This window comes from Puntigrus tetrazona, chromosome 6, assembly GCF_018831695.1.
Source record: "Puntigrus tetrazona isolate hp1 chromosome 6, ASM1883169v1, whole genome shotgun sequence".
NCBI classification, from domain to species: domain Eukaryota; kingdom Metazoa; phylum Chordata; class Actinopteri; order Cypriniformes; family Cyprinidae; genus Puntigrus; species Puntigrus tetrazona.
Window position 1 is genome coordinate 6,983,017 of NC_056704.1, and position 27,754 is coordinate 7,010,770.

General features: G+C 37.9%; 1 protein-coding gene across 19 annotated transcripts; it reads right to left on the reverse strand.

Annotated features, from left to right (window-relative positions):
* Window positions 1-228: 228 nt before the first annotated feature.
* lrrfip1b (leucine rich repeat (in FLII) interacting protein 1b) lies at window positions 229-27,479 on the reverse strand. 19 transcript variants are annotated; one of them, XM_043242219.1, is made up of 22 exons: window positions 26,834-27,474; window positions 15,379-15,465; window positions 14,438-14,455; window positions 14,101-14,148; window positions 13,575-13,619; window positions 12,302-12,352; window positions 11,643-11,708; window positions 10,794-10,838; window positions 9,649-9,714; window positions 8,305-8,382; window positions 7,985-8,014; window positions 7,789-7,914; window positions 7,536-7,706; window positions 6,741-6,833; window positions 6,512-6,604; window positions 6,207-6,299; window positions 5,902-6,046; window positions 3,552-3,601; window positions 3,306-3,423; window positions 3,067-3,146; window positions 2,755-2,859; window positions 229-1,927 (listed from the first exon to the last, which is right to left on the reverse strand). In XM_043242219.1, exons 1-22 carry the CDS (start codon window positions 26,921-26,923, stop codon window positions 1,817-1,819), a joined length of 1,809 nt encoding a protein of 602 aa, XP_043098154.1. In that variant the 5' UTR covers window positions 26,924-27,474; the 3' UTR covers window positions 229-1,816. The 19 variants fall into 19 exon arrangements, with proteins under 19 accessions (XP_043098154.1, XP_043098156.1, XP_043098160.1 ...); XM_043242221.1 differs by lacking the exon at window positions 13,575-13,619 and having other exon boundaries at window positions 26,834-27,475; XM_043242225.1 differs by lacking the exon at window positions 6,207-6,299 and having other exon boundaries at window positions 26,834-27,475.
* Between the last annotated feature and the right edge of the window lie 275 nt (window positions 27,480-27,754).

Consider the following 27,754-nt stretch of genomic DNA (forward strand, 5'->3'; position numbering starts at 1 on the left):
AGGACAGATAACGCAAATGATTATTACCACATTAGTTTAACAAAGAAAACTACACTGAATGTGCTATAAATGGAAAAGAAAAAAATATGCTAACAATATGGCTGAAAATCACTACTGCCCTCTGCTGTTCAAAGGCATGCTACTTTATGTTAAAAGGGAGCACTTCCATTCTTCAAATCTTGTTTGCTTGCCCTTAAAGTATAAATGAAACATTTCAATTATGCAATATGAAGTTATTGCATGAGTTTATTTCTTGCTATGCCATGTCATACAGAAGAGTTGTTATACAGGTAAACAATGTATTTGGTGTGCGTCTGCTATTTCCAAAGTCGTTTATTTAGAGACAGCATGTTCACGTTCGCTGGCTGTAAACGAGGTGGTGCATTGTCTCCAATGGTAGCAGAACCCAGGGAAGGGATACAAGTCAAAGTCACAATCAGCAAAACAGACTCATCTCCTCGCCAGACACAGCATCCTGACAGTCCTTATTATAGCTGTTTTCATAACGATGCGCATCTGAACGTTTCTGTGTAGATACACACTTAAAAAGCGTTACTGCGAAACAATTCCTTTTTTTCTTTTTAATAAAAAAAAGCCACGTTCGTTTGTATGAACCCCAAACGCATCGAGATTACTGTTACACTTAAAAGGAGTTAAATGGCATTAGTGAAAGTGCTACAACGATCAGCTTTAAAAAAAAAAAAAAAGAAAAGAAAGAGCTGCTATCTCATTTATTGTGTGGACTCGGCATGTTTTCAAAAGCAAGACTCAGATTACAGATTGCATCATTAAAGGCTGGTGACATCTCAAATGTCCATTTAGCCCTCAGATGATACAGCTGCACCGTGATCTGAGATTAAACTGGACAGGAAACAGTATCGATGATCAGCTGTGCTCAGTCTGTCTAACTCTACTAACCGTAATACAACGACCAGGACTAGCGTAGGGTTTTATACAAGGGAAGTAAACCTGCATGTTTAACAAAACACAAGTATTTTCATCATTTGGCCCACTGGACATGTGAGAAGAAAAAAAAGAAGAAAAGTTGAGCGCTTTCATAAAGCAAACAAGAAAAATAAGTGCAGCCACCGAGAACATTCGCTCACAATGATTCAAATCCTTCAAAGCCTGGCTTATACCCAAATACGCTCCGTAAAAATTATAATAACCGTTATTGCCTTATTTTTTTTTTGTAGTCCTAATCTAGTTATTCGGGATGTTGACAGAACGTCGGCAACATTATGAAGTATTCGTCCACTTTATTTAGGTATGGACCGATGCGAAAACGCACGCGCTCACACACACACGAATTCGGCGTGAAACAAAACGGACATTATAGCAATAAGTCGTTGATAGCTTCAACTATTCCCCATATGCGCAAAAAAATCCAAGAGCGCACACAAGTGTCTCCGCATGAGAACATACATTCAATCATAGTCACCTAATTTTGATACAGATATGTTTCCGCGTAACAAAACTTGAATACTGATGCAGGGATAAAGTGCATGGTCTAAGATTAATGAAAGTTCCCCTCACCACTGCTTTACTGTTACTGTGCCCAGCCTGTGCTGAGTTGACACAGAAAAACACATTTCGAGAGCTCACCGAGGGCCTGAATTCTGCTAATTCAAACCGAATGAGCCTCAGTAAGAATTAGTTTTTTGATATGTCCTCCGCTTGGAATCCCGCTAGCAAACAAATGAAGGTTGACGTTCGTGCCTGTACTTTTTAAAGTCTGAGTTAGCGTGATTATGATTGGGCTAGTTTGGTACGATCTTGATAGTTTTAGTGTAATATTGGTGCCAGTGGGTGATGGTCACTGCTGTGCCAGAAGAGCGCTCCGGTTGGCCTTCATCTTCTCCAGTCTCTTCGTAAGGTGGCTGTTGCTTGCTTCCAGCTCATCGATGCGGTCAAGCGCGGACCTCAGCTAAAAAATAAATGCAGCACTTGTTACGTCACACTCAATAAAAAAATATTAAATACACAACCTTAATAAGATCTCTGAATATCAAGTGTCAGATACTATTTGAACTGACTTTAATTAAGTTTACTGTTGTCCTCTTTCATTACCAACACAATGTTTAATACTGTAAAGCTGTTTTGACACCATCTGTATTGAATATTGAGCTATATAAATAAAAGGGGACTTGACTGTTTGGACATTAGTATTTGACAAAATTAGTATTATATCACATTCTCACCAATGGATCCTTTGCGACGAATGGGTGCCGTTAAAATAAGAGTTCACAGAACTTTTCGCCCCAAAACTGTAAATTATTCCCTAATTTAATGGTTTTATATACCTTTCTTCTTTCAGACGAATCATGAATGGCACCCAGGTTTTTGAAGCTCCAAAAAACACGTCCATCCATCATAAAGTTTTTAGTTTTTGTCAAAAAAGATTAAACTCAAGTCCTACGGATTACTTGTGCATTATTGTTATGTTTCAATCAAATGTTTAAACTCTAATTCTGACGGCACCCATTCACTGCAGATGATCCCCTGGTGAATTACTCCCCATCTGTCATCTATATCTTGGATGGCCTGAGGGTGAGCAGATTTTCAGCAACTGTTCTTTTAACCGTTTCTGTCTGCTCAGTTCATTCGTCATTTGACCAAAGGTAGTTTTTCAGATGCGCTTTGCTTAATTTATAAGGTGTATTTAATTGTTTTCACAGCTATAAAATGTACTCAATACGGAAAGTGCAAAAATGTTGCAGTTGCAGTGGGTTCCTTTAAAAACAAATAGTGTACCTCTCTCTGCAACTTGCGTTTCTCCACTTTTAATTCATCTTCCACTTTCTCCGCAGCCTCAGCTGACGTCTTATAGCGGCTCACCTGACCCTCCAGGCGAATGATCTGCCACATTACAGAGATCATAGGTTATGCATCAAACAATGCCAGATTTCTTGTGGAACTGTTTGCAACACAATAGGAACAAAATTAATTAATTAATTACACTTTAAAAAAGAGAACATTATTCACTACTGATGATGAAATTGCATGCACGAGCACGCTCTGTACTTTATAAAGTCTTTATAAAGTAATAATTATATCAGTGATTACGTTTTGTTCAAGTGCTGTGACTTCTTGCTCAGACTTGACCAGCTTGAATTTCAGGTCACTTATCTGCCTATTAGCATCTCCTGTAAAAAAAACAACAACAAACACACACACACACACACACACACACACACACACACACACACAGAAAGCATAATTAGATTTGAGAGCTCAAATGAAAACTTTACATCACAAACCAGCCTTAGTCAAGACGGTGAATGAAATGTAAAGGTGTATCTTACTCTGCAGATCTAAAATATGGGGGTCCAGACCATTCTGTAGGTCGTCTTCATCTGTGCTTCCTGTTTCTTCTGTCCCATTCTTTTGTTTCTGCTCTGCAATGGCTTTATATTTCCGCACCTGCTCATTCACATGCAGATTAGTCACGCTAACAAAGTCCCTATGACAGGAGTTTCACAATTCTCTCGCAATATCAATTATACGCATGACAATGATTCACCCGAAAAACATGAAATGACAAAACTCACCTGGTCGAGCAAACTCTCTCTCTCTTCCACCAGCTTCCTCAATCTGATCTCTGAAAGTTGCAAATAAAAAGTATTTACAACACATGAGCCACATAAAAGAACACACACACATATATATATATATATATAATTTAACACAATTATATATATTTAACACATCTTTGTGTAACACAAGATGATGTAGGCACTAAAAAAATAATAATAAAATTTATTTTGTAGCATAAAGTATAGAAATTGGAGTGTTCAGTTTAACATTATAATTTATTACAGAATTAATTATAAATCATATTATAATGCAGTTTACATGACAATAAATATATGACTAAATTGCAAAATATATTGCTGTGAAATGATAAGGAAATAAACAATGTATTCATTTATTAAGCTATTTTTAATACATTTAATGATCAGCATATAATGTAATTATACCTAATATACCTAATTTTATTTATTTATTCATGTATCATTGTGTATTAATAGAAAATGTGTATATTGGGATAGTATTAATTATGATAATTATCATGGCTTTTATTACATTTGTATGTGTGTTTGAACAAAACATTTCTTTTGCTTTTTATTTAGCTTTTTATTTGTGATGAGCACACGATGACAATTACAGCATTGGTAAACATGAAAAAGTGTACATTCTTCCAAAGCGCAATACATTGTTTCTCTTTTATGAGAAAAAAAAAGATTTTTTTTGCTTTTTAATTTCAAAATATTGAATGAATTCGAACAGCTTCTGCATGTCTCGGTCGGTCTCATTTGCATATTGCAACATTACATCATAACATCAATTTTTTTTTAATGACACTGAAATAAACATCACCAGTCAAAATAACTCCTACGACACAAAGCAGCTAAAGATCCTCTTCATCTTAAGCTTGGTCTTGAAGCACGTCTGTGTTTTATTTTCTATATTAAGTCCACTCGCGGTAGCTATTATTTCTTTTATCGGTTCACATCTATGCATATGTCCATCATCCCATGCAACGGCTTCCTCACAACTATCAAGAAAGAACGCTGTGCCCTTGTTCTCTACCGGCATGCTATATGTGTCCTCCACAAACTGTAACTCTGGCACAGCTTCTGTCTCTTGCTGGTTCCTGGATTGAGCCTCATTGTCTCCTGCGGTATTAAAAATATCCACTTCATTAGACTCTGCGGGTTTAAACATAGATCTTCAGAGGTTTTAATGCCAGCATTGATTTCTATGCAGTCATTTTTCTCTGCTTGACTGGTTTGTGGTTCATATACTGTAATTTCAGATATTATCTGATTTTAAGGTTTAAATAATCATAGTGGCACATTAGGTGGAGTTTCTGCATTGGAATCGATGTATTGTTTTATCTTCTGACCTGTTTCGTTTGGTTTGAACCGTAAATCAGTTCAGATATCATTGCATCAACTTGCAGTCCTCTCCCTTTTCATTTATTTTTTGGGAGGTATATTCAGTAAACATTAGATTAGGAAAGAAACGGTTTCCCTCCAACAACTGTGCAGTCTCTCCGTAGTCTTTAAGCAATCTCTGACTCGTTTTTGAAGCTCTGTCCGTAACATTTCTAAGACTGAGGTGAAACACCTCTTTATCGGATTGAAAAAGTGGATCACAATTATGATTCCATTAAAACAATAATTGAATTGTGTTAAGGAAATGGTTGATTTTTGTATTGAATTAAATTCTGATCAGTCATGAGAGAATTTTAGCATAACAGATGTGTGAAAAAAAAGGAGAAAAGGGGAGCAAAGCGAAAACAAACAGGCAGTTTAATATCTACAAAAGTTTTGCAGTTTTAATACTTTTTATACATTTTCAGAGTTTTAGATTTTTTATTGATTTCAACATAGTTTAAAATTAAGTTAATGATGAGTGGTATAATTTAAAGATGTCTAATAGTTAAGGTTTTTTTTGTTTTTATTGCCACCTAGTGGCATTTTCATGTTCAATGTTTAATAAAGTATCGAAAACCGACAATTTCATTTTACTTATTTTAGAAGAAAATGCATAAACATATATATATATATATATATATATATATATATATATATATATATATATATATATATATATATATATATATAATTATAATTATTATTTTCCAGGGTTTATTTTGTTAGTTATTTAACCTTTATTTTATTTAACGCAAATGTATTCATTTTTGCTTAGCTTTTCTCTCGTTTCTTTTAGTTTTTGCATTTCTTGCAGCATGTTTGTAATGGTTTCTAGAGGCTTAGATAAAACATGCAGCAAAAAGTACACTCTCAGAAATAAAAAAAAAAAAATTACAATATCAACATGATTAGATTATGAGTGAAAAACCCATAAAAATCTAGTAAGCATTTCTCTTACCTAGCATGCTGTCTCCGGTCACAGTGGCCGTGTGAGAGTCTTGACTCAGTCGGCAGGCTTTTTCCGCCTCGGCACGCACATCAATCGTCCTGTCTGCTAACTCCCCATTGGCCGTCGCATCAGATCCCAGCATGATGCCATGTTTCTGTGAAAACAAATACAATCTGATGTCAAGCTCCCGTTTATCCCAATACTTTTTGACGGTCCGTTATATTTTTATGGTTCTTATGGTGAAAACAATCATGCTAAATGTAACGACTGCTATATCTCGGCTGTGATTGCCGGTGTTTCTTCTATATCTCTACCTTTAGAGCATCCCTAAGCCGGCAAACCTCGTCCCTGAGTGTCTCCCGTTCATCATGGATAATGTCTGAATATTCCTTCTGCCTCTCTAAGGCCTTAATGCCACCATCCACAAAAGTGAACAATCAAGGAAGGGAAGAAGAAAGGAGTAAAGGAAACACGTAAGGTTTGGAAAGACTACAAGGGACAGTATCGAGCATTCAAGTTAATAAGTTAATGAGTTAATAAGTATCAAGGGTTAAATGCAAAAAGAAAGAATCATTTTAACGTGATACGATTAATGAATGGCCATGGAAGCTTATTGTACCAGGATCTTTTTATCTTTCCATTCCAACGTTTCTTGCAGGTCAGCGATCTCTCTAACATAGTCCGCCTGCTTTCCGTGAGACTGTTTGGCTTCCTGAGCCCGAGCAAGGGAAAACAAGGATAGGTCAAAGAATGTTAAGAGGAAAACGTGAGAGAAGACAACAGAATAAGCTCAAAATGCTGGGAGGAGAAGAATCAGAGGAGCTCTGAATATTCCTGGTGGTGCTCACCGTCAGCAGCTCCTCACTCTGCTTCAGGGTTTCCTTCATCTCCTCAAACTGGAACTTCATGACGTCGTGGGCCCGATGCTCTCGCTCGAAGTCCTAACACACATTAAACGGAAAAAAACACACACATAATAGATGAAGCATGCACTAAAGATTGAATTTCTGACTATTCACAGATATTTGAACAGTGAGCACTATCTATTCTATGATTTCTCAGAATTAAAGGAGCGCTGTATACTCTGACTTCACAGTGATCATCTTTAGTTTATTTCTTGTGTATAAGCAATCTGCTTATCATTGCGTGATGCTCACATTACGTCTGTGTGTATTTTAATTGTTGATATCTTTGTGTGCCCTCCTCTGATAACCAATATTCTAATAAACCTCCATAACAGTTTATGAAATACTATACCTTTTCATGATATAACAGAAAACACAACCACATAGTTTAGTTATAATAAAGGGGTCTGATAAGAGTCTTTTATCTATTATTATTCTTGTATGTCAAAACTTGCAGCATTAATAATACATTTTTTTGGTTATAGGTTCTAAACAACATCATTTTCATTTCATTATTCTAATTCTTCATGAAATGGGTAAAATCATCTTAGGTATCTCATATGGAATTTGGTCAAAATTAATTATTTATTTATTTGTACATGCTTAAATATGCTATATACTTGGTTATGACTATATCAGTTTCTTGTTTTGTAACCGAACAAAAATGAAACAGTTATGCATTTGCAAAAGGGTCAGTTATTCCTTAACAAAACGATTTCATCACTTGACAGGACTTACTCTGGCCTTCTCCTCACAATCTCTGCGTGTCTCACACAGAAGTTCCTCCAGCTCCATCAGGGTGTCTCTCAGTGTGTCCACCTGATACATCAGGTTTGTTTTCTCATTGTCCAGCTGAGCATTGGACACCATTGCCTTACGGTATTTCTCCTCCACCTCCACCAGGGAGTCCTACAAAACAAAAATGAGGAAACGACATAAAGGCCACGGTCATTATAATACAACACCATGTACAACGAATGCAACTAATCACCTTCATTTCCCGTATGGAGGCCTCGGTGTCCGCTGAAATGGAGGTATCACAGCTTCCTCTTCGTGATAAACCTCCACCCAGGGATGCTAGAGTTGCAGCAGAGAGGGTGGAGGCTGTCCTGGACCCCTGAGGATGTAGTTGAAATATTTACTTATCTATTCTATTCACTTGCAAATCTATTCAACATCCTACTCACCTTTTCCAGGAAATCTGACCTTTCCTCCACCTGTGTAAAAAAAATAACAAGAAACGTGTTCAGTAGACGCTACGTTCAGATGTCTAAATTAAATAATAAAATGCTCAAGATTTAAAACAATACCATTTAAAGAAATATTCCATGCTTTAACCACTCATAAACAAGATTCATGCTAAGTCCACATATGCTGAAGATTTTAGTGAAAGAAACAGGATACGCAGAGGAAGAAGAGAGCAGGTCGGGTTTTGCTATGGATGGCAGACATGACCTTGAAACTGCAGAACTAAAAGCTTGATCAGTTATAGAAAAGGGAAGCTCACCACTGGACTGGCACGGGCTGAACTCGCCCTAGAAGAGGCTCTGGAACTTGAGCCCAGAAAGCCATTGTAGTCTGAAGGCTGACCAGAATGCATAGAGAAAAATGGGATGAGGAGTAGATGTTAGCGGGAAGAGAGCATAAGGGAAAATCTATAGGATCTGACAAGGATAAACAAAGTCTCAGAAACACTACCATTCAAAAGTTCGGGGTTAGTCAGATTTTTAATGATCTTGAATAAAGTTTGATCAAAAATGCAGTACAAACGGAAATACTGTAAAAATTAGAATTTAATATACTGTAAAATGTCATTTATTCCTGTGATGGCACAGTTGTTATTTTAGCAGCACGGTGCTTCGTGCTGATCTCGTCCTAAGCGTTGTTTTTTAAAGTGCCCCTATGGATTAAAAAAAAGACTAATCTAAAAAATCTAAATGAATGAAAACATACTGCAAAATTTAAAAAAAAAAATGAAAGTGCACCAAATATAAAGTTATTGTCTCTCAAAAGAAAAAGTTGAGTCTGGATCACTGAAACGAGTCATTTTTAAAACAAGTCCCAAGCTGTTTAATGTTGACATCGTGTGCCCACAGACCTGGGAAAACATTTTTGAGCTGAATGAAAAGATGAAAGATGAGAGGTGCCGCTTTCGGAGTGTTAAAATATCACAAGACTGCTTTCAGTGAAATCGCTAAATTAGCGAAAGGGCTTGGAAAACGAATCGTTGAGCGAACCGCTTGGTAGTCGTTAAACAAATAAGGTCAAAATACAAGCATATTATAAGAAAATGAAAGTGTTTTTTGTCATTTCATGCATGTTGCTTGGAACTCACAAAACCAAAATATGAACCTTTCATAACCCATATTAGGGGCACTTTAATATTTTTTGTTTGTTTTTAACGTCCTTACTGTCACTTTTGATCAATTTAATCCTCCCTTGCCGAAAACAGCATTTCTTTTGAACAGCAGAGTAAAACCAAACCGAAACACACACTGACATACACACAGCGTTAGCGGGTTTCTGTGCAAAGGAGAGTCAGTCTTTCTCACTGGTAAACGACCATACTTTGACCGCACAAACGACAGAAAGAAAATCAATCCAAGATGATTAACCATGCTTTACATACAGTATATACGCCAACTCCAATCTCGTTACTAAGGGAAAAACGGCAGAGTGGAGGTGCCCAAACTTTCCTCCGAGAAACGTCAAGACAAACAAAGACACAAACAACACCTAGTCAAGCCCGTGGTCTGAAAACAGAACCATGCAAGACGCTCAACAGGCCCAGAGTAGCATTGGGTGTCAGGTCATGCCGCGGTCAGAGAGATAGGTAAAGATCGGGTCTTACGCCTCTAGCGCTGGAGCCACTGAAACGTCTAGTGGCAGAGTATGAACTCTCTTCATGCAGTGACCCCTGCAGACAGAACAGAGCACCTCACCATACTACATTCACCTCACACACGAGATATCTCTCACACATAACCACGAGAAACACAACGAACACTGTGTGCATCCAAAACGGGTTCACCACCATGAAATGAGATCTAACAGGGCTGCCGACAATCAGAGGAGATGCACTTTAAACACGTCAAGGACAGGAAACGCTCACTACATACAGAAAGCTTCTTTGCGTGTTTACAGAACGTTAACACGTTAGCCATCAGCCTTAATACGCTCTGATGTGCTCTGAGCACTTATGGAATGACTAAATAAAGAGTCGATTGCTGCGTTAGATGTCTGAGTAAGAGGCTTTGGAAGCCAGAGACTCGTCAACACATGTGCAACCAAAGAAGTTCTGTGTATTAGGTTACTAAACTGCATGCAGGTCGCACGAGGGACTGAACACAGACAAACACACGTCTCTAAATAAGAGAGTTTAACCAAAAATGAAACTTCTGTTAGAGCATTTTGCTCTAAAGGTTTCCCGTACATAAAGCTAGAGACGGAGATATCTATGAATCAATGTTAGAATGTCCAAGCGGCTCTTTTCTACAATGGAAATCATTAAAATAGCTTTTTTTTGTAATTGCACTGTAATACATTATAAGCAGTTAGCACACTGAATATCATACTACAGTTAAAATTATAATCAGGCACTTGACATGTCCTTTAACACATTAAAGCATGAAAAACAGCTTTCTGAAGCATGATCTAAATCTAAGTCAGTATCTATTTTTCTATTTTACAGAGAAAGTGTGAAACAGTCATGTTTAATAAAGTCATGTATGATATTATTCATATTTGAAGTACACTAAAAGAACAATACTTCCATTGGATAGAAAAGAAAAGATTGAACATTCTACTAGATCTCTCCTTTCGTGTTCCACACAAAAAAGAAGGCAATGCGGGTTTCAGTGACGACAGAATTTCTATTTTTGGATGAACTATATCTTTATGTTTGTTCGTATACGTGCCATGTATTCACCAAATAGAAACAGAGTGAACAAATGATCTGCATGTAAAGTTGCATGCAGATGACAACTGGAAACAAACCCTGTGACTTCTCGAACGGGGGGTTTCACTAAAAAGCACAGAGGGCTAAAAACAAACAGAGAGAGGAGGAAGAAATATGTGTATATATATATATATACTGTATATATGTGCTCAACACATTGCATTTCAATACTACACGTTCAAGTAAAACAAATCAACTATCCCTTAAATAAATATCAGATTTTCTTTTATATTACAACATCGAATCCCACCAGACAGAGACCACAATAATGACAGCTCACTTTTGCAGCTGCCTCGGTTAGGGTTTTCTATTCATTCCATTTCCTTTTCAAAAGTCATTTAAAAAAATACTTATTCCAAATAAATCAGCTCCCATATTAATCAGAGCAGTACAATATTTTATTGTAATTTTTAACTATATACCAGTCTGTGTATTTACATTTGCATGTAAATATTAGCTACATTCATTTAAAAACACAATTCAGAAATTCACCAATAGAATATCATCTTGCCACATCTGTCAGTTTTTAACACGCTATTTGAGTTTCACTAGTATTTGATGCCACATTTACCATTGTTTTATGAATTTTTACAGCTGAAATTGAGAATTTATGCATTTTTGTTTTACCGCTTTCAATGCTTATATCATCACTTGATAGATTTTTTAATCGAAAATTTAAATTAAATTAAATAATTAACAAAAAGGTCTGGCTATGGATGGTTTATTTGTGGTTCACTGACATTTGCTTAAAAACAAATGTTCCTGTGACTGAGGAAGGGAAAGCGGTCAAAACGAAGAAAGGGTTATAAGACAAAACAATGAAAAAGAGAACTAATTCTAAAGAAAGGAATAAAGAGGGATTGTTAGGGATCGTGAGAGGGACAGACCCGTCCATTTTGTAGTCTGGCTGAAGGCAGACTGCTGGTGCTGCTGCAGAGATCTGCGTGGTTGCCCTACGGTAAGCAGAGGAGGACAAAAGGACAATGTGAGAATGAGAAAAGGAGAAAAAAACCAAAAAAAAACACGAAAGCAGCTGAGGTGACAGACTGTCTCACAAGTGTGAATGAATGAATGAAAGAGGACAGGAGCAGTGACAGTGCTCTTTGTGCAAAATGCAGTTCTTGATTCATAAATCGATAATTAATTCCAATTAATTCATGCTTAATGATCTAATCAAATTGTTTCAAATAAGCAACTTTTAAGTCTGCATAACTTCAGTGTTTTGAGCAAAGACACAGACGCTTGACAGGTATAAATAAAAAAAAGCAAGACCACGCAAGCCGTTCATAACCACCATGGTTTTCCGTGCATGGATGATGCCAGAAACATTTGTCATTTAATTGTTAGAACATTAAAACTAACTGAAAACTGCTCTTATATTGTTACTAAATTATAGTTTTTCAACTTTCCCTTTCTATTACGTGAAGCTAGAACCTTCAAATGAGTCACCACTGAACTACTACCCTTCATTTTGAGTGGTAAACACTAGAAACTGGAATCAATGATACAATGTTTGTCATCCGAATGACATCAGAAGTCAACTAACCCTCAGACTGCCCCGACTCCCAACTGACATCCGCTCCTCATCGTCTGATATCTGACAGGAAGAGAAAGAAAACAGGGAGTTGAGTAAAAGCATGTTCAGAATTACTCTGTTTACATAAATGTGTAACTTGTACCCCCTATAAGATATAATTAGATGAATAGGTTACAACATGCATTTTTTTAGCAGTTGAAAAAAGGAAAACAAATGTAATTCATTTTTTTAGTTTTTTGCGTGAGTGTGCATTTTCTGGACAAATCTGTGACGGACAAATCTGACAAAACCTTTTAAAGATTTATTTCAACAACAAATTATTTTCGAATAAACTAGCTCGTTCTGTTGTCAATTACTGTACATTTTGAGCACAGATTCAGACTTCTTGTTTAGTTTAGTAGAACATGTGTCCTCCGATCATTCAAAATAAAAAAAAATTAAAATACAATAAAATAAAAAAACATAATCAAACAGTCCTAGGTTATTGTAACTATATGGAAATTATAGATTGCAATTTAGTTTTTTGCTCTTTTTAACCTGTTGTCATGACGAAAATGCACCTGTGTACATATATGTTGTCTAATGTCTAAAAGACTATTTTCTTCCCCGGAAACAGATGACGTTGGTTTGAACACATCCCCACAGTTCTGACTTCAAATGTCATTTAAGTGGCGATATAACTTAAGTATGCTCCATAACATACAATATTACGTTTTAAAATGTCATATTAACTTCACTACACCTAAACCTACGAGACAGGAACAAAACTTTACGTGACATAAAAACGCAATCGGAATCATGCCGTTTTAGCTTGTTTTTTAATCTCTCGTCTTTTAGCTTTTAGAGTCGCGTTTTCACCAAATTCGTACCCAAGGGTTCTGCATCCTAAGTGAGCGAGCTTTTTCACATCCGGGAAAGCTAAACGTGGAGCTCTAATCATAACATTGTTATCAAAAGCAATTATAAGTGCTCACTGTTTTATCACCTCTAGCGTTCATTTCTGTTGGAAACTGCAGTGATATGTGCTTATTGGTACGTGTTTTGCAGCTTGCGGAAAAAAAAATTCCACAGGACATTTCGTCACAACATCGGGTACGTCTTCTATGACGTAATTAAGGTGAATAATGAGATCGCAGTTTTTAGGTGACGGACATCTGAGGGCTAAACAGCACACTACAAAACTGAACAAACAGGGGAAAAAAGAAGCAGCAAGTAAGAGCGTGGTGTTAAATAAAAAGGGAACGAAACAGAAGGACGACAAGCGGAAGGGAGAGATACAGACCGAGGTGTGCCTCCGAGAGTGGCGGGAATACCGCTCACTGTCCTCCTGAAAAGCAGAGCAGGAAAATAGGACAGAAAGCAGGAAGTTTTAGGTCAGAAGGCCACGTGATTATCAAACACAGCAAAAACTGAACAAAGCATGCACTCAGAGATTACGCTGTCTGTCGTATGAGGGTTTATTACAGGGCTCAGACAGGGTGTCTGGAGGGGTGGGAGGGGAGGGTTGAGTACTTTAAGATGTGGGTCACGCGACCGCCCTATAATCCTGCTGTATGTTATGACCACCTCTGCTAAGCCCTAACATGTCAGATGGGCCTCCTGCCCCCCACTGCTCCAGCAAAGCCTGTGAAATGAGGATCAGACACAGACGGCCTAAGAGACATGCAACATCAACCAATCACATTTCATTCTCTGGAGGACATTACGACGGTCAGCTGCATTCGGGACCTGTGCTGTGTGAACTTTCTAATGCAAATTCTATCTTTGGTCTACTGCATGCGGCAGTGTGGTATAGTGACGGGTCATACCATCCACTGTTCAATATGGCCCCACTTGCTGTCCAGCCCATAGTATTTCTGGTGCAGAGAGGAGGAGAGCAAGACGATCAAATGAGGAAGGGTTATGAAAGTATCAGGAAGGAATATGAGGATATTAAAAACAGGTTTGAAAGAAAACATGGTTTGAGTGTGGGACTGGTCCTGCGTTTTGTTCTTCGGTCTTTGGTTATGGTTTTGTTAACTGATGTTTATAAAAGTAAAAGTTGCACAGATGTAAAGTGATGCAAAATACTACAGCTTATAATTCTAATAATCAAATCTGAGTAATGTTAGAAAGAAATGAAGAGTAAGGAGGGACAGATCTTACCTTTTGCGCTTGATATATCTAATAAACAGTGATGAGACCAGGGTGAAGAGAAAGCAAGAAAGAAAGTAAGACAGGAAAAGTAAGATATAAAAAGCTTATAGAAGAGTATAGAAAGTTCATATTTACATAAATCAGAACAGCCATAAAGAACAAAGCTCTGACTATTTTTTTAGCGTAGTCTGGTTTTTAATCTGTACAGAAACAAAAACATTGACTTTTATTAGATTACCATATATATATATATATATATATATATATATATATATATATATATATATATATATATATATATATATATACAATTTAAAATGTAATTTACATATGTTTAAATAGAAAACAGTTAGTTGCAAAAATATTTAGTTGCAAAAATATATTTCACAATATTACTGTGCTTTTTATCAATAAATGCAGACTAGGTGAACAAAAGAGACTTTTTCAATTATAAAAAAAATCTTATTTCCAATCCTGAATTGGGTAGTGTATCTAGCGCATATTCTAAATGACGACCCTAAACACTCTACCTATTTAGTCACGAGTATTATCAAAAGAGCTATTCTTAAATATATAACCTTAAAACACCAAAAAGGTCACTTGACATAAATACTAAATGGATACATAAAGTACATAAAAATGAACTAAATAAATAATACACCCCCAATGCATGTGAAACTGACATAAGCCATACTGGGTTTATAAACACAAGCCGATACGTATATGATATATACATTCATTTTACATTTTCTGTTTACTGAATAGCTACTTTCTAAGGTAAACACCAGCACACACACACACACACACACACACACACCCTATGTATTCCTAAGCTCTTTTCTCTGCTGTAAAATACTTATCATCTTATGTAGAACCTTGCAGGCCGTTCTGCAGATCCTAAGAATAAACAGTCAAACAGTAACAGCCTGCCAAACTGATTATCTCCTTACCTCTTTCTGTTGCCTCTCCAATTCCTTCATACGGATTTCTCGAGCTTCTGCCCGGGCTGCCCGTTTAGCTGCCAGCCTTGCCTCTGCCTGGTGGAAAGATACAGAGAAAGAGAGCGCTTCAGAACCATAAATCACAAATCACATCAAATATACAAAACTATGAACATCGGGTCTATTTGCTGTACCAGTGTGAGTGAGGAAGGCAGAGTGAGCGCTGTATGCAAAGGAAAAGCTAAAGCTGAAGTTGAAGAGAGTTCTTGGAGTCAGATCAAATGAAGTAATTCACAGGCTTCCATTGATTAATCCATTATACCGTAGTTTTAATCTAATCATTGACTTCAGCTGCAGATGAAAGCCAGTTTTGATGGGGCGGAAAGCCTATGGAAATGAGCACTGATCAGCAGCAAAACTAGAAGATTAAGAATCGTTAGAAATGATTGTTCTCCCTGTCAAGAATGCTTTATCTGTGGAAAAAAAAACTATGGCAGTGCAGAGAAAGTATAATAAGTATAATTTTGTAAGCATAAAAAAGGGTCATTAATAAATTGTAATATCATAAGCTGTAAACACAAACAAAGACAGTGAATTAAGACACACACACACACACACAAAGAGTGCCAGGAAGGAACAGCTCACTCACTGCCATTTCCGGTCAACATGTGAAACCCAAAGGATAACAGAAAAAAGGCTGCTCAGCAACCCAACTGACGTAAAACATCGTACCGGCTTACAAGCTGTCATCATAAAAACGCCATTGTTAAGAGGTCCGTTTTCTACAGCTGAGACATTTTTCGTTTTTTAATTTTGCATTTTTTTTGTCCTTGTCCTTAAACATAGTTTTTCTAATATTACCATGAAATGCACCATAAGTTTGTTTTCATCACAGCTTCTGTAACGTCTGTGTCATAAATGTCTCTTTAATTTCAATGGCAACAAGCTCTTGGCAGCCAATAATTTGCTGTAGAAAACAAAGCTATATTTATCACTCTTGCAAGTGAACCCATATTTAACGTGAACCTGTATCATACTCTTTGTTCTTTGAATGAAATGTCACTTGAAAATAGCTCCTTGTTTAAAAGATATTACACTGTTTACTACACTGTTTGTTCCTCTGCTGTCATAAACCAAATACAATTTGTATTAAATCATAATATTTTTATAATACTGTACAAATCTATATGAATGTTGTTATGTCAGTGTTGCTCAGTGCCGTATTTACTTATCCAAATAAGATAAATATAGTTTTTTTCATAACAATGATCAAAAAAGTAGCATTTGACTGTATTAGGTTTGGGGTGTAAAGTATGTCTTGGCAAGTCATTTAAACAGGTTGGTAAGTATGTTTTTGCTATGGAAACTATATGATAATGTATGACTCACTAGGGGGCAGTGTTTTCAATGTATTGCTCGTAAAATAGTGAACAAATGACACAAGCATTTCCTACAAAAACAAGAGAGACAGAGAGAGAGAGAGAGAGAGAGAGAGAGAGAGAGAGAGAGAGAGAGAGAGAGAGAGAGAGAGAGAGAGAGAGAGAGAGAGAGAGAGAGAGAGAGAGAGAGAGAGAGAGAGAGAGAGAGAGAGAGAGAGAGAGAGAGAGAGAGAGAGAGAGAGAGAGAGAGAGAGAGAGAGAGAGAGAGAGAGAGAGAGAGAGAGAGAGAGAGAGAGAGAGAGAGAGAGAGAGAGAGAGAGAGAGAGAGAGAGAGAGAGAGAGAGAGAGAGAGAGAGAGAGAGAGAGAGAGAGAGAGAGAGAGAGAGAGAGAGAGAGAGAGAGAGAGAGAGAGAGAGAGAGAGAGAGAGAGAGAGAGAGAGAGAGAGAGAGAGAGAGAGAGAGAGAGAGAGAGAGAGAGAGAGAGAGAGAGAGAGAGAGAGAGAGAGAGAGAGAGAGAGAGAGAGAGAGAGAGAGAGAGAGAGAGAGAGAGAGAGAGAGAGAGAGAGAGAGAGAGAGAGAGAGAGAGAGAGAGAGAGAGAGAGAGAGAGAGAGAGAGAGAGAGAGAGAGAGAGAGAGAGAGAGAGAGAGAGAGAGAGAGAGAGAGAGAGAGAGAGAGAGAGAGAGAGAGAGAGAGAGAGAGAGAGAGAGAGAGAGAGAGAGAGAGAGAGAGAGAGAGAGAGAGAGAGAGAGAGAGAGAGAGAGAGAGAGAGAGAGAGAGAGAGAGAGAGAGAGAGAGAGAGAGAGAGAGAGAGAGAGAGAGAGAGAGAGAGAGAGAGAGAGAGAGAGAGAGAGAGAGAGAGAGAGAGAGAGAGAGAGAGAGAGAGAGAGAGAGAGAGAGAGAGAGAGAGAGAGAGAGAGAGAGAGAGAGAGAGAGAGACAGAGAGAGACAGAGAGAGAGAGAGAGAGAGAGAGAGAGAGAGACAGAGAGAGAGAGAGAGAGAGAGAGAGAGAGAGAGAGAGAGAGAGAGAGAGAGAGAGAGAGAGAGAGAGAGAGAGAGTAGTAGTACTACACTATATAGTTGTGGTAGTTATTGGTCTAGAAGAGGGGTGTTTAAGATAAGTATAGTAACAGTATAAAATAAGTAAACATATTTTCTAATCTAACCTAAAAAAAGTTTTCTCTGTTGTCTGCAGTTTCTTTGCACATCCATACGGAGAGCGTGTATAATAACAAGCTCATGGTCGGAATAACAAGCTTGCCAAGCGACACAAACGGACTGTTAGAAAGCCGCTGGGTCCTTTGTCTGAACCAGTCACAACTCATTGAATGAGGGGCTTCAGACAAGCCTCTGCCCTAGATCCTGCCAGCCACGTCCACCGGCCTGTCAACAGCACGGGGAGAACCGGAGAGTTCACGCTGATCAGCAGAGATACTCCCACAAGCTAGCGGCTATCACAGACTGGCAGGATGAAGGAAAGAGAAATGACAGAAAAACACTGCTGAAATAAAAATCGGGTAACTTTATGTGTAAATGATTTTCAGACTGAGAATAGTTCATACGATGTGCAAAATTGTCTGCCTAGCAACAGGAAAAACACTATTAAAAATAATATTAATACTGAAGTGGCATTGTTTTTAAGGTCTGTTCAGTCCAGTAAGCATGTGCAATAAACATTCAAATTTGAAATACATATATTTTTTATTCTTATATACTACAAATACATTTACATTTATACCCTGAAACTGTGCTTTTGCTACGCTAAACTGGTATAATTTAAATCTATATTGATTTATAACTATAATTAACGACTAAACTGAAACAATTCATTTTGTACTTGTAATTTTAAAGTAGTCCCAAATAGTACTATTACTTTAAGTATCTTGCAAATATGTTAACAGATTTGAACTAAAATAAAAGCATTTATAAATATGTTACTTTTTTTACTGTGGTGGCAAGTAAGCTTTAAAAAGAAGACAAAATAGCGTTTTTATTCTAGTCGAAGGTGCAGTATAACCTAGAGCTAATTTCACATATACTACACAATCAATATATGGCATAAATATAACAAAGAAAGCAACTGTATATAGCGTACCTAATCTGAAAACTAGGATTTAAAGATACAGTGTAGGATTTAAAGATTACCTAAACAATATCATGTGACTTCAAAACAATATTAATATGCTTCATAACTATGGGTTGTCGTGGGGGTTTTTGTCTGTAGCTCAGAATGCACAGCGATGTACTTGAAAGGAGATGAGCTCCGGTTTGACTCCCGTGTAATGACGGTTCAACAAAACAGCTCAAATCTGCATAAAGTGTAGGGAATATTTCCAACATGGTGAAGCATTACCTTTTATCAACAGTCCCCGGATATTTAACGTAGTAAACACAGCATTATCTACCTATATCAATGCAATAAAAAATGTGCCAGGGTTCACATATTAAACTTGTGTTTTATCACCACTCAGTGGATATTTCTCTTTGAACTATGGCAATAAGTGCACTAAGGCACATAAAAACAGTGCTGCACAAAAAGTGTACGTATTTTTATGAGACGAGGTTGGCTAATGTTTACAGAGAGGTAAATAGCATTCTCTCCCTGAAACAGATAAAAAAAAACTGAGAATGAGAGCTAAAACATTCAGGCGCTAACAATCTCGACACTGTCAAAATAAAAGTCCTGCTTCAGAAACATTGGCCAAACAGAAAAACATACCGGCTGTTGCCAATCATTTTCAAAGGCCAAATAGCGGATGACATATCAGCCACACTTTTTGTTTTATTGTGGTATTATAATGTTAATAATCCAAGTGAAATATGGTCATCATCAGTATTAACAGAAATTACTAACTCAGTCCATAGGTTTGTGTTAAACAACAGTTTTAGGCTGAAGAAGCGAATAGCCATCCGACATTAAAAAAGAAACGAAACCCAACCACAGCCAGAGCAATGTAATTCCAAGAGTTTCCATTCCAGAATGTCTGCTGAAACACCACACCAGTGAAAGAGTCACAGACTAAACGCATCCACATGCCAGTGGACTCCACAGGTCCAAACCCTTTGATCAGTGACTCAGCATGAGACACATGTGCATGCGATAAACCGGTCCTAGAATCGTGTGCATTCTCTACTTCCGACCTTTTGTTGTTTTTGTGTGTTAGTGCAGATCTAAATTGTAGAGAAATAACATTATTACCGCTAATGCATTATTCAGCTTCTTTAATTATGAAAGGCTCCAGCCTCACTTACTGTCGCAGCTGGCATACATGAATGATTTCTAATGCACTAAATCTTCTCTCAGATATACTCAACTGAGAAAAAAAAAAAATGAAAGCAGTCAGTATCGCACTGGGTTTTCGTCCCTGGCCAGATTCCCTCAGAGGGCAAGCTATATTTTGAGCTTTAATGTTTAGTTTCTGGTTTCGTTAAACACCGCTCTGTAAAAACAGGCTACAAGTCACTGCTATTAGAGGGATTTGAGGTTCTGTGAGGAGAAGACAGAGTGCCTGTCCTAGATCAAGCAAGAGCGTGGCAGAGTCTGACAGATGTTCTTTTCCTCCTCAGCTGTCAGGACCTCACAGACCTCCCTATGGAACCATAAGGAACTAGATTCTTTCTGCGCCAGGAAAGAGATCAACTCTGCGAACTCACAAAAGAGCAAAGGGACAATTCAGTGTTACAGTTCCATTTAATAGTTATATTTATATACATATATATAGTTATATATATATATATATATATATATATATATATATATATATATATATATATAATTTAATTTTTTTATCATTTACTACCATTTTTGATTATATATTTTATTTATTTTTTTTTTATATATATATTTTTTATCATTACGTGAGGCATGACTCATCAATCAAAAATGGTAGTAAAGACCCTGATACGGAAAACAAATCTCAATTTAAAATAAATTCTGCTCTTCTAAACTTCTCTTTAGAATCCTGTTTTTTTAAAGGAGATATTTTAAATCAGCAAACTACATCATGAAATAATAAAAGCTATGCTATGCATAACAGGAATAAATAACAAATAAATAGCATTAAAATATTTTATAATACAGTTTCCAGTTACGTCCGATTCAAAATTAAAATTGTAAAATGATACTTTTTTTCCCAAATTGGCAGAAATATTCTTATAAATATCTATATGGCACAAAAAGAATCTAAATAATCCAATATAACAAATAATTAACATTTATTTTACTTTTTTAAATGATTTGTGTAGTCTAGAGCCCGGCTTCTACCACTAACACAATGCTGCTTATCATATTTTGCTGCGTGAAGCAACATATCTGTCATAATCCGACATACCACATAAGCAGTATTAGAAAGAGGTTAATCTTCACAGATTAAAGAGCAATCATTCAACTACTTGCACTTACAAGACGAGCTTGTACTTGGCATAAACTGTGCTCTCGGGACTGTTGGTGCGTCCATTTGCATGTGCAAATCTCTTCCAGTCATTCAAAGAGCTCCAAGGAGGGAGAGAGGTATAATTGGTTCAAAATGCCACAGTGGAACTCATGAATATCTGAGATCAAACTCATGATTTGGCAACCCCACGTGAATTAACTTTACCTCACAATCCGCTGCAGGCAGACCAGCTCAGAACAGACTGTCTTCCAATTAGACAATCCAATAACAAAATCGCATAGCCTTGATACACTCTCGATCTATTTCTAGAGAACTCCTAGCATGGCGATATTGAGTCAGTTTGATGCGCAGCGCACACGGCAGAAATAAAGCAGGCAGTTGTGTTTCAGGCCCAGCACATTTTGACTTATACTCTAGGCGTCTTTGGAGACCATGAGCACACATAGGATTAGGCTCCAAAGCAAACAAAGCCTGCACCTCATAGCCATATTTAACATATGTGGCTTGGAGCAAGATTGCAAATTGAACTTTGCATAGGGACTGATGGAACAAACAACAAGAGAGTACCTCCTCCTCCACAGTCTTGCGGAGGGGTTAATTTGAATATCAAGTATGCTGAGTCACACTTCACCCAGATCACAAATAAGTGTGTGTGTGTGTGTGTGTTTGCATTTACGTGGACTGGAAATGGATTGAATCAGCAATACAGATTAAAATACTGTTTTTGTTAAGAAAATGCAAGTGGATATAAAAACACTAGGGAGATTAATAAACTGTTTTGTGTGTGGTATTTTTAGATTTTTTTATGAATCTAAAACTGTCATGTGTTCTGTTATTTATTTATTATTTTATAATATAACTTTACACCACGAAGATGTACACATCTTAAAAAATAAATAAAAATTTAGAAAAAAAAAAGCATTTTTACAATTTTCATTCTTTTTATTATTAATTTGATATCAAGTGTTGCACCATTTTACAATATCAATTAACCTCGGCATGTCATGGAAAGTTTAAGATATTAACTACACGGTAAGTGTGTTCGGTAGCTCACAGAGAGTATGAAGACATACTTGAGTGTTGCACAAAAAAGTACACAGAGGTACATATTTTTATGAGAACAGCTTGAAAAAAAAACATTGATTAATTGAATTTTAAAGACACCTAGATCGCAGTAGTCAGTAGAACCCAGAACTGGCTTTCAAGATGGGAAATTGAACTGAGCAATAGGCATTTAGCTCTGAAGTTGTCACCTTATTTGTGGGTAATTCTGTTAGTAAATGAGATACTGAAACAGCCTATTTAATACTTAAACAAAAGCGTTTTGACAGTGATTCTGAATAAATATAATGTTCAGTTATGGGGAATGAGTTGTTTTTGTTTTCTAGGTGACAGTGTGGGAGATTAGACGGTCACAGTCGAGTGGCTCCAGACTAATCTGCTCTTAGAGCGCAATGCAGGCCTATAACGCATCACTTCCTGTCTGCTCCTCACCTCAGTTTACCCAGCAACTTAATCGCAGGCTTACTGCAACCTCCCCTCACAGGCACGCTCGCAATGGCCTACAACATCAGCTTTGCCTCGCACTGCACCAGAGAGAGCAGAATAGGCTGATATATGACCCCGCATGACTAACAGAAAAACTGCCTCTGCATTCCTGGCACTTCACACTGGAGGTCTTTCTCTGTTAAACTGTCATCGGTAGCCCTGAAAGGGAATACATTTCAGATGACTGTGGAGTTGCAAAGAAAGCGGCCAAAGTGATGCACAGTAGTGAGGCTCCTAGAGGGGCGATTAACACAGGATGTTGTGGAGAGGCTTAAAGGATGCAGGTCAGTGGGTGGTGGCTGGCCAATCTGTTGCTGCAGTGAGGCAGGGGTTAAATGCTCTTCTGCTACTAGGTCAGCTAAATTCCCTCCTCCGGCCAGCCAAAAACTGCACCTTTTCCTCCATAACCCCAACCGTTCTACAATAGTAATAAGTTGTAAATGCCATCCTGGTCTACCTCCAAATCCACGCTTCGCTAATGTAATGCCGCATTAACTGTCCTGTAAAGGTTCGCTTGAGCCAGCATCAGTGCTTCTGCAAAGTGGGCGGTCGCGAGATCCCTGAAATATCCAATTGGACGTTCTGCCGTCTCACAGGCACACGAGCCATGGCAGGTCTGCAAGACCATAAGTACATATCAAGAGCGCCATTTGGAACAAATCCTAAGACGAACAGCCTTAAAGGCTTTCTGCTTCCTGTCTCAGGAGTCGGAAAATACAAGGGCAGTAAGTGGAAAAAGAGACGAATGTGAACGGAGTCCAAAGTTCCAATGCACTCCACATGCTGTGACTGAGGTAGATGTTAAAAATTGGATCAAGAGATGTGATTTCTGCTTCTGTGCAACTAAGATATATGGTAAAGACATTCTACTTGGAAAGAAGTCGGTCACTGAGTTCGAATAATATCCACTTGATGATCCACTTGCTCTATTCTTCTCTAACTATGAGTAGTGTAGGACATGGATTGTAGCCAACACTAGACCTCTGGAGTAAGATGGGCCCCCAGAACTGATAAAGAATGTGGTATGTGTTACTTTTTGTTTAATTGAACGCTTATTGTAATTTATATTATTTATGCTTTAGCCTCTTCTTTATGTTTACAGACGTGACGTAATGACTCGAACATATTATTACAAGCTAACCATTGTATATCTGGCTAAAGTAAGGCTATAGTTTTGAACACAGGCTGTTTATGTATTTGCTCAAATATTGATTTTGGATCATTTTTAACCAAAAAAAAAGTTACAGACTACAGCTTTAAGTTTAAATTAGTGAAATCATTATGTTACAATTTAAATAAAAATGACTCCATAATTTACTCACTCTCAGGCCATCCTAAGTGTATATGACTTTTAGAGTTATATCAATAAAATATCCTGACTCGTCCAAGCTTTATAATGGCTGTGAAGACATTGTGAAGTGAATTGATGCATTTAAAAATAAAATCCATATTTTAAACGTTTAAAAAATGATGTGTTCATGATAGAGTGGCATTCCAGCACATGACGCAGAATGTAGGTATTGGCTTTTCTTAAAAATATCAAAAGATATTTTATTGGAAAACGGAAAATCTTTTTTGACATTCCTCAATTGTATAGAACTTTTAGTTGTTTTTACAAGTCACAGAGCCAAATAGTTTATTGGCTGTCCCCTCTCCCCAGCACCCAATAAAGAACCTTTGAGCCTTTCCGTGCTAGTTCACTTCACAGACTGTAATATGACGCACAAGACCAAAGCATCACTGTACATTAAAACAGAGATTGAACAGCTAAGGTGCATGCTGCAAAAAACTCTATTAACACATTATAACATTACTAAGCTAAATAAAAACTGAATTAACTATAAAATGCGTGGGAAAGACTATGAAAAGACTTTCACAAGACTGCCATGGCAAACACTAAAGTGCCATTCAGGTCACATTGAAATAAAGTCTCCACCCCAACCCCGCCGCTGCTGCAAACAAACAGAGGAAAGAAAGGTGCTCAGGTTTCTACAGAGATTGGCTGTTCTGTAATGCATTTCCTTGGCATGGCTGTTCCCTAATGCGTGGTGTATGAAAAAAGCTCAGCTGGCAGAGATGCTGATTATACTCATTACGGATGAACCTTGTGAGTCCTACATAACTGTCTGACTGGCCCAGCATCTTAATGACCCCATATCACCCTGCACACCTACTTCATGTCTTAACTGAGCAGTCTAATAGGATGCTACGTGATTGCGCCAAGGTGCACGTTTAAAAGATTAGTTCAACCAAACATTATTTCTGAAATAGAATTTTATTTTCTCCACTTTTTTTAATTAATTATAATGATATTATTATATTATTATCAGTCTAGTGATGAAATTATTCAGGTTTTGTGAATTGGATAAAGTGAATCACTGGAAAGATCAGACTTGAGTGCATTCATAAATCATTTTAGAGCCAGAAAGAAACTTGAACCGAGGTGTTTCTGAATTAGACGAGCAGGGTGGATGTGACTTACATTTCTGCTTGTAACTGGAAAACGGTGCACAAACCAACATGGACAACATTAATATTATTTACGTTGCAATTGTGGAGTACATTGAGCTTATTTTACTGAAAATAATATTTCAAGAACTCACTTTTGGCGTTTGAATAAAGTAATAAGCCCTAAAAAGCCATGGTTTACACTGAATTTATAACAGCTAAGGAGCATTGTTAGGACACCACACAAAGCAGTGACTAAAGCTGTTATAAATTCACTGTAAACCACGGCTTCCTGGGGCTTATTGCTTATTATTTTAAAACTGCTTGGAGTGCGGCTCGACCAATCAGTATCAAGGTCTGGAACTAAGAATGAACAATGAATGCCAGATAATGTAAAATAATGTAATGAACCAAGGCAACATTTACATTTTTGATTGAACTACTACTTTAACTTTATTCTCCCTTTGGCATTATGGCCGATTGTGCCGTTTCCGTGGGAAAGCAGAACAAAAAGAAAGGAAAACATCTGAGGATGTAGAGTAAGTTCTACTCTTTAGGGACTGATTCATCCTGTGAGAGGGGTGGTGAGTTTAATAGTGGGTGGGTACAGAGTTTTACAAGAACACAAGGACCAGAGGGCAAATGATGCAAAGCATCATTACTTTTTCCGTCCCTTTGCTGGAGCTGGAGACTAAATGTCCGTGATGTACTTCCATACCATACCCTGAGAGTTTGCCTATTAAAGGCACCAGCATCAAGATAACGTCAAGGTCAAATAAAAGAAAGAAGCATGTTAGTAAAAAATTGTGGATTCTTCATCTTCAGTGAGGAAATGCTTTCCAGATGTGGCCAGCTGATCCAAAAGGTATTTAAGTGAACCAAAGAACCTTAACATTGCTGTAAAAACTCAAACCTTTCGAAACATAGAATAAAGAGCCTTCAAATATCAATACAACTATATTAAATAACTGCTTAACAGTCATACTACTAATAAATGGGTGCAATATCTCCTGCAGCGTTTATTTTCTGCAGTCATGACACACAATCCCAAAGCCGTCTGCTTTTCATTAAGAACTGAAAACCGATTTCAGGACGATGCTGGGTCGCATGTGGCAGACCGTTTAAGCGATCAGCACGATCTGAGCTCCGCGCGTTTTAAAATACATCCTTGAGGCTATTCGGGCCATTTACTGGGCGTGATGTGCCGCATCAGAGCCGCTTCTGACGTCAGCAGTCTGGGTCCTTCTCTCGGCTCTTTCGTTTGATCTCTGCTTCGTGACGTCACGCCGCTGCGCAGGTATCTAAACGCGAGGATGCTGTCGCTGCGGAGGGACAAACGTTCGTTTACCGCTATAATTAACCTAGAGCTAGTCTTTCCGTCATGTAGGTCACGCTAGCAACAAAGCCCTGATTCAGACTGCGACGAATAATGTGTTTTTGTCATTCACGAGCGCTTTGTAACCGGGAGGGGAAGGGGCACAATGTTTCCCATTCACGTTATTAAAGGACGCCAGCGTCATCACATCCGTGTTCATTTTTTCTGCATGCAACCGACAAAACCCCTTTCGTTATTCAGAAAGACCTTTGGGGATTCCCATTGAGACTTACGTTTGAATAAGTCCAGCAGCTGGAGAAAAAAGACGACATTTTGCGCAGCACGATAGAGCTAGGTCTACGGGAGCACGTGAAATCTTACCTCGCGAGCTATTTGACTGAGAGCATCATCCTCCGCCGATAGTTTCTCTCGGTTGGGAATTCTTTTCCTCCCCGTTACTTGCGATGCCATTTTAAATTCCCTTATACTCTGACACAAACCTCTACAGAAAACGACCTCGCCGAACTGAAGTGCTGTCCAGTTGCGTGTATGTCAAAGAGCACCATTCAAAGTGTCGTGGTCGTAAGCGAACAACATTAATAAACGGTTATATTGTAACCACGAGCAAAAATATGTGGAGCACTAGGACACGTCCTCCCTTTGGTCCCCCATCGTCTCCATAAACCGCGTGAATATCTGGCGGGAGCCTGTTGCACATTCAAACGACACATCGATATGTCAAAACATCACGGAAGGAACGGAAGATGACAGTTCGCTGGTTCGCCGTGAGCGCGACAGACCGCGGGCACTCCTGAGAAGATAGCCGGTCATCCCTTAATATCCCCTCCTGCGTTAGTTCGGTACGTCAAACCAAACGAAAGAAGAATAAAGTCATAGGTCCGGAGCTGCATTTGTTCTAGGGCGAATCGAAGCCGGATAACGAGCGGCCCAAGGATGAGAGACACAGCAGCCCAGCGCCACACGGTCTGATCTCAGCCTGCGCTGGACGCTGCGCGAGAAGTGGGCGGGGACGTGTGGGCGGGGCCTGACCTCTGCGTTTTAATTATTTCCATCTTGTTCCTTTTTAGAGCAAGTTCGCAATTTTTTTGTATCATTATTCTTTTTTTTCGAATATTACAATGAATAGAATTCATGCAATGCCATCTATCTATCTATCTATCTATCTATCTATCTATCTATCTATCTATCTATCTATCTATCTATCTACCTGCATGCCTGTCTATCTATATGTCTGTCTGTCTAATTTCTGAACCTTATTCCTATTTGATTATATAGAACCAT

Bases quoted from the DNA above. Each gene is read 5' to 3' on its own strand.
- lrrfip1b (XM_043242219.1), bottom strand. From the start codon at position 26,923: ATGGCATCGCAAGTAACGGGGAGGAAAAGAATTCCCAACCGAGAGAAA. The intron at 6,047-6,206 runs GTAGAGATATAG...TTGTTTTCACAG, and splicing joins GGCTTAGGGATGCTCTAAAG to AAACATGGCATCATGCTGGG. The intron at 3,602-5,901 runs GTAAGAGAAATG...TGCAACTTTCAG, and splicing joins GACCGGAGACAGCATGCTAG to AGATCAGATTGAGGAAGCTG.